This window comes from Mobula hypostoma, chromosome 16, assembly GCF_963921235.1.
Source record: "Mobula hypostoma chromosome 16, sMobHyp1.1, whole genome shotgun sequence".
NCBI lineage: Eukaryota > Metazoa > Chordata > Chondrichthyes > Myliobatiformes > Myliobatidae > Mobula > Mobula hypostoma.
The window spans coordinates 3,464,155-3,471,759 of NC_086112.1; the positions used below are offsets into that span (position 1 = coordinate 3,464,155).

Here is a 7,605-nt window from a genome sequence, read left to right on the forward strand (position 1 = left end):
AGTTGTTTGCCCTGAGCTGAACCCTTGAACCTGGAGGACCACTCTTAGTCTGCCCTCTCCCCTCTACCCTTTGACCTGTTTGGCATGTGTGGCCCTACCACTGAGGCCCTGACTGAGCCAACATAGTTCTCTGGGTCATTGAGGCATGCAAACCTCCAAACCCTATGATAAGATTGTGGTCCTATTGGAGGATAATTTGTTTTTTACAGTCAGATAATTTCTGTACCCCAGAAATCTTCAAACGCAGTGAGTGCGTAATGGCTAAAAAGTACAAAACTCCTGTTGCAATAATAAAAACAAGAGATCCTGCAGATGCATAGAGTGGAATTTTGCAATCAACCATTTTAATTCTTATCCCAATTCCCGTTCCAGTATGTCAGTCTATGGCGTCTTCTTCTGCCATGATGAGGCCACTCTCAGGCTGGAAGAACAACACCTCATATTCCATCTAGGTAACCTCCAACCTGATGGCGTGAACATTAATTTCTCCAACTTCTGGTAATTTCTTCCCAACCCCTTCTCCCTTCTTCATTTCACCACTCTGGCCTCTTACCGCTTCTCCTCACCTGCCCCTGGTGCCCCTTCTCCTCCTCCTTCCCAACTCAAGTGGGTTGGGTGGGATGAAGTAAGAAGCTAGGAGGTGATAGGTGGAAAAAGCAAAGAGCTGGAGATGAAGGAATCTCCAGGAGGATAGGAGAGGAGAATGGACCATGTCTCCCCACTACCCAGCCCACCGAGCTTCACCTATCACTTTCTATCTTGTCCTCCTTCCCCTTCCCCCCAGCTTCTTCCTCTAGCTTCTTCCCCCTTCTGTTCCAGACCTGAAAAAGTGTCTCAGCCTGAAACGTTGACTGTTTATTCATTTCCATAGATGCTGCCTGACCCACTGTGTTCCTCCAGCATTTTGTGTGTGTTGCTCTGGGTTTCCAGCATCAGCAGAATCTCTTGAGTTTATTGTTCATCTTATGCAATGGTTTTGTTCCATTTTAGATTTTGACCAGAAATTGTCAATAACTTTCATCCAGCTCTTCTATATTCTGTATTTTCACTGTGACGTAACTATTCTGAATAGTTATGGTGTTATTGTTACTGTTAGCCAATTGCATGAGAAAATGCATTTGTTAATAAAGACATCTTATTTGTACCCAATGTATTACAAATATCTGCTAGAGTAAACCAACACTTTGAAACAAATGAGACTCTGGTATTGTACTTACCACTCTACACATAATAATGTTGTGTGTAATTTTAACACTGGTATGTTAAATGTTTCTTTCTTGCAGCTTAATTAGCAAGTAACTATCACCACCCTTTAGTTTGACACTAAATTATTTTAATATCTGAATAATTCTCAGGCCAATATTTTGATCTGACCACACGTGTTGAAGGTCAGTATGTGTTTCTACAATCTTTTTGTCTGATTGTAAAATTAAATTGAGGTTTTTTAATAGCTCTTTTACTAGTTTCTGGAGTCAAAAATCAGCAGCAGGAAAGAGGACATCAACCTGTCACGAGATCAATTGTCCACATATTCAGTTAGTGTGTGGGAATGGCTCTTCTGATTTTCTGAACGCAAGAGATTCTGCAGATGCTGGAAATCTAGACTTACACACAAAATCCTGGAGGAACTCAGCAGGTCGGCCAGCATCTATAGAGGGAAATGCGCAGTGGATGTTTCACGCTGAGACCCTGCATCAGAACTGGAAAGGAAGGGGGATGAAACCAGAATAAGAAGGTGGGGAGGGGATATTTTCAAATAATTACTGTAACTTTGGTAACAAATGTGATCAGGGAAATAACTAACACATGAAGTGCTACCTGAGGGATGGACTGATGAGGAAGGTTCAAAAAAACTTCCATCAGAGTCGGCTCCAACATTTAATTCTCTAGTTTTTGATAATATATCCCCCCTTCTCTTTCTCTCTTTTTTGATTTCCCATTGCGGATGCCGTCTTATCCCTTCTCTTCTCCTCACCTGCCCATCACCTCCCTCTAGTTCCCCTCCTTCTTACCTATCTCTCATGGTCCACTCTCCTCTCTATCAGATTCCTTCTTCTTCAGCCCTTTACTTTTTCCGCCTATCACCTCCCAGCTTTTTACTTCATCCCCCTTCCTCACCCACCCACCTTCCCCATCACCTAGCTTCATCTATCACCTTCCAGCTCGTACTCTTCCCCTTCGCCGACTCCTTATTCTGGCTTCTTCCCTCTTGCTTTCCAGTCCTGATGAAGGGTCTCTGCCCGAAATGTTGGCCGCTTATTGTTGTACTTTCCACAGATGCTGCCTGACATGCTGAGTTCCTCCAGCACTCTGTGTGTGTTATTCTGCCATTCTATAGTCCACCCTTTTCCAGTCCTGAGTGGGAATTATATAACCTTGTGATTCTTTCTGTTAGTAATTTTGTCTGTTAAAATTACTACTTGACAACATTTGATAGCATTTAAGAGCTATACAGATTCACAGCAATTTGTTTTCCTGGCTTATTGACTTGTTTTTTCTTTCAATCCATTACTTCTGCCCTGGTAACTTCATTCACTGATTGTGCAAATTCTTTTTGATTCATATTTCTGTAATTCAGTATCAATAGATTTATAAAGTGTTATGTACCTGTCAGTTTTATTCAACACCTTTACTGATGTGCCGAGCAGTTTTTTGTTTCATAATTACCAGTGACATGTGGTGTGTGTTTGGTTCAACAAACTATTGAATAGACGTTGGTCTGATTAGTGAATTGATCATGCAGATGAATCACTGGGAAAAGCTGCCTTGATTTTCCGAGCACTGAGTCCCTGACATGTATGTCCTGTATCACACCTGTAAGTGATAGACAGAACCACTTGACTAGCATTTTGCCAAGCCAGACCTCCTTTAGTCCAGCATCTGTTCACAGGAACTGACTGACCCACATCACATCGCCTTGCTTTCATTTTTATCACAACTTTAATTGATTGGGCAACTTGATTTGTCACTCACCAAAGCTAGCATGACAGACATTATTTCAGCCTACTTTCAGCTCGAGGACTGTGTTTTAACCAGAATGGACAATCTGAGCAGTATTAACAATGAGAAATGTTCCAATGAAACTGGATGTTATCATAGAACATAGAATTTAGAAATCTACAGCACATTACAGGCCCTTTGGCCTACAATGCTGTGCTGACCATTTAACCTGCTCTAGAAACTGCCTAGGATTACCCTACTGCATAACCCTTTATTTTTGTAAGCTCCATGTACCTATCTAAAAATCTCTTAAAAGACCCTATTGTATCCGCCTCCACCACCATTGCCAGCAGTGCATTCCACGCACTCACCACCCTCTGTGTGAAAAACGTACCCCTGGAAGTATCTGCTTCCAAGCACCTTAAAAATTTGCCCCCTCATGTTAACCATATCAGCCCTGGAGAAAAGCCTCTGCCCATCCACACAATCAGAATCCGAAGCCATAAGACCGTAAGACATGGGTGCAGAATTGGGCCATTCAGTCTGCTGCATCATTCTGTCATGGCTGATTTATTATCCCTCTCCATCTCTTTCTCCTACCTTATCTCCATAGCCTTTGACGCCCTAGCTAATCAGGAATGGATCAACCTCCACTTTAAGTATACCCAATGACTTGGCCTCCACAGCTGTCAGTGGTAATGAAGTCTACAGATTCACCCTCTGGTTAAGGAAATTCCCCCTCATCTCTGTTCTCAAGGGGTGTCCTGCTATTCTGAGGGACATTAATACATGGTCCTTTAGTGTGTGAATTGTTTTACACTTGACTTCACATACATTATCTAAGCAAAAGTGCAGAGCAAATACAGAACTAAAATAGAACAAACCATTTCCTTTTCATCCTCACATTCATTGTCCATGAATAACCGTGAAATACAAAATCCTGATCCAAGCATAAAATGCCTTGTAATTATAAGCTTTTAATGTTTATACATGATATTTGGCCATTACACAGCCTAGTTTCATCTAGAGACAGAAGCGTATTCACAAAGTGTAATTACTTTTGTGTAAAACAAAGGATTTTCATAACTGTTTTCTATTTTGTTTATTATAAATTGCCAAATGAATGATTAAATGGGCTGTGACACAAAGATTAGCAAATTGACTATTTTTATCTGTAGTTTACAGAAATCCTGGTCCAAGTGTAATCCTGATGAAACATCAACATTTGTAGGAAAGATCCTGCTGCATGTATTAGCATTTCAATATTTTTAAATAATAATGTCACTTGTTTATTTATTTATTTTATTATTGAGGTACAGGGCAGAACGGGCTGTTCCAGCCCATCAAACCACACAACCAACCAACCCATTGATTTAACCCTAGTCTAATGATAGGACAATTTACAATGACCAGTTAACCTACCAACCAGTGAGTGTATGGACTGTGGGACAAAGCCAACATGTCCATGGGATAGGGGGATGTACAGACTCCTTTCAGATGGTGCCAGAACTGAACTCCACACTCCGATGCCCCATGCTGCAATAGGGTTGTGCTAACTGCTACACAACCATGGCTCCTTTCGGTGCCTTATTTCTTTGATGACCCGGGCCACATGGTATTAATTCATTATGGCACCACAGTAGCGTAGCAGTTAATGTGACACTATTAACCAATTTCCCCCGGGATCAATAAAGTATGACTATGATTGTTACAACTTGGGGTGTTCAGAGTTCAACACTGGTGCCACTGTGTACAACCACCCTGTGGAATGCGTGGGTTTTCCCTGAGTGCTCTGCTTTCCTCCCACAGTCCAAAGATGTACCAATTAGTAGGTTTATTGGCTATTGTATATTGTCCAGCGATTAGGTTAATTGGGGTTGTGGGATTGCTGGGACAGCGAGCTTGAAGAGCCAGAAGGGTCTGCTGTATCACTAAATAAATCATAACGTAAAAGTTGATATTTAAAGGAAAAAAGTTTTGATTTTAGAGATCATAAGAGACAGCCAAAGGTTAAGAGTCATAGGTGAGACCAGAAAGTGCTTTCTCCTCTGATAATAGGTGAGCACTGATTCTTTTATGAAATAAAATTGGCATCTATGCTGCTATAGACAGGAACTGTCATCAACTCTACGCATCCTTTAGTATTGTTTGAAAGATGGAGGGTTTTGGTACTTTTTATGCATTTGGAAATACTATCAGTGGCCACTTTACTAGGTACAGGAGTGGAACCCAGTGTGGTCTTCTGCTGCTGTAGACTGGAGGGGTAGAGTAGAGTCAATGGGCCATATGGCCTAACTCTCCTCCTGTGTCTTATGGTCTAATGGAGCTATGTGGTCTTGTGAAATAGGCAGGCTCCTCTGATACCTCCCTCCAGCATTGACTCGGTAAGTCATTTCAAATCCAAGAATTCATCAAGGTCACATGGTAATATTCATTCATAAAGCATGTTGATTTGGAATCTCGTGTTGAGTACTGGTACAAAATATGGCTCCCTTTTGAGTTTCAAAGTTGGCTTCATGCGCTAATATCTTTCACTGCCCTTTAAATTTTCAGACTAGGCTAGCATACTGCTAAATTAGGAATAGAATATTCACATCAGATATGTTCTGTAGTGTAAGATACAACATCTAGTTGTCTGTGAAGGATGCTCTAAGTCAGGGGTTCCCAACCAGGAAACTAAATCAAGGTTCCAGGGACCCATCGGTTAATAGTAAGGCTCCATGGTATAAAAAAGATTAGGAACCCCTGCTCTAAATGGAACTGCAAACTTTTAGATTGCACGTACGTATTTTATGCAGAATAATTATTTCTAGATGGATCCCAATTAATCGAACACTTTTGTAAAAACTGAAACTCTGCTAGTACATCATTTAATTCCGTTTTTTGAATATCAGATCCTTATATACTCAGTGGCCAGATTATTACATACCTCCAGTACTACTGAGCATATATCTGCTGCTGTACCCCATCCACTTCAAGGTTTGACGTGTTGTGCGTTCAGAGGGGCTCTTCTGCACACCACTGTTGTAAACATGGTTATTTGGGTCACTGTCACTTTTATGTCAGCTTGAACCAGTCTGGCCATTTTCCTGTGACCTCTGTCATTAATAAGGCACTTTCACCCACTGAGCTGCAGCTCACTGATTATTTTTTGTTTTTTTGCACCATTCTCTGTAAATTCTAGAGACTGTTGTGGGTGAATATCCCAGGAGATACTCAAACCACCTACAATCAGTCAATGGTCAAAGTCACTTAGATCACATTTCTTCCCCATTCTAATGTTTGATATGAACAGCAGCTGAACCTCTTGACCATGTCTGCATGCTTTTATGCATTGAGCTGCTGCCACATGATTGATTGATTAGATATTTGCGGTATCAAGCAGGTGTACAGGTGTACCTAATAAAGTGGCCACTGAGTGTTTGATTCTTACCCATAATATAACAAGATTACCTGCATGTAACCATATTGCATAAACCATGGGTATGGATATTAATTGTATTCCTTTTTCACTCATTTCTAGGTACAGAACGGCATGAACTAACCTCCTGGAAGAGTTTTAATTCTATTTTCAAGTATTTTTCTCAAGCTTTAGAGGCACAGAACACTGAAACAAAACCTAAGTCAACAGTGATAACGAGGAGCTACAACCGAAAGAAAAGTGAAGAATTATGAAGCATTGTACTATTTCCCACATTTATTTTTGCTCTAGCAACCCCTCAATCTCTCATTAGATTGTTTTCTTTTTGGAGCAAAGGGTCATGGTGTACACATCTAAATAGCATTTTGCATTATTTCTAGATGAGCGCAACTGTCAAAGCAATATGGGTCTGCCGGTCGTGTTTCCTGTGGTCCCCATCTCAGATTTGGTGCCACCAATCGGTGCACAGATTAAGAGTGACAGCAGTTCTGCTCGGTGCAGCACAGAGCAGCTCTAATTGCCCTGACACAGGCCTGCACTGAGCTAATGCCATGGGGCTATTGGCTTCCCCCACGTCCTAATGCCTGCCAACTATTCTTCATTAAGGAGACAGCTTCTCTTTTGTCAGCCTATGTACAGCAGCCTTTAAAATAGCCAGAAATCACAGCTCCTCAACATTTTCCTTTCACGTACTCAAGCCTTGTCATAATTTTCAAGGGATTTCAAATGCATTTAAGTTGCTAAAGATGACAGTTGTTTTTGGTGATGCCAGCTGTCACTTTCTGCGTCCGCTTAAAAGTAACTTGATATTACTGAAGCTGCATGTTTGCTTTCCAGAATAAATCCAATGTACTTCTTAAAGTGCAAAGATGTTTAAGGATATGTTGGGTAAAGTGAAATCACTGTGAATTTTTGTCGCTCGGCCAACAGAAGCCAAAGCTATTTTTCTCATGCAAAACACAGTAATTAGATCAAATCTAAATCCAGAGGTCTGTACCCACCGTGTGATCTGATTAATATCTACCTGTACATTATGTTATACCTTTTAAGTGACCAGTTGAATTTTTAAAGCTACGGTGAAGACTGGACAGTAGAAACAAAGCAGCGACAATAGCCTATTTTCTCAAAGCATACAAACAAATGATGATTGAATAGTGATATATGATTCAAATGCTTTTGCTCTCTGCTTGTTATAACATTTATAGTTATTTGCTTTTAACTAGCTGTGTACTTTGTTTTAAAAT

At 40.8% G+C, this 7,605-nt stretch overlaps 1 protein-coding gene across 6 annotated transcripts in view; it reads left to right on the top strand.

The window, feature by feature from the left end:
• Nucleotides 1–7,605, top strand: part of arb2a (ARB2 cotranscriptional regulator A) — a 547,284-nt gene that overhangs the window by 506,268 nt on the left and 33,411 nt on the right. For 5 of the 6 annotated variants that reach the window (XM_063068471.1, XM_063068465.1, XM_063068468.1 and 2 more), the window contains one exon: nt 6,464–6,615. The exons of the other annotated variant lie outside the window; for it this stretch is intronic. In XM_063068471.1, the coding sequence (XP_062924541.1) occupies nt 6,464–6,615 (152 nt within the window). Of the gene's footprint in view, nt 1–6,463; nt 6,616–7,605 lie in introns of those variants that run through there. 6 annotated transcript variants of the gene reach the window in all.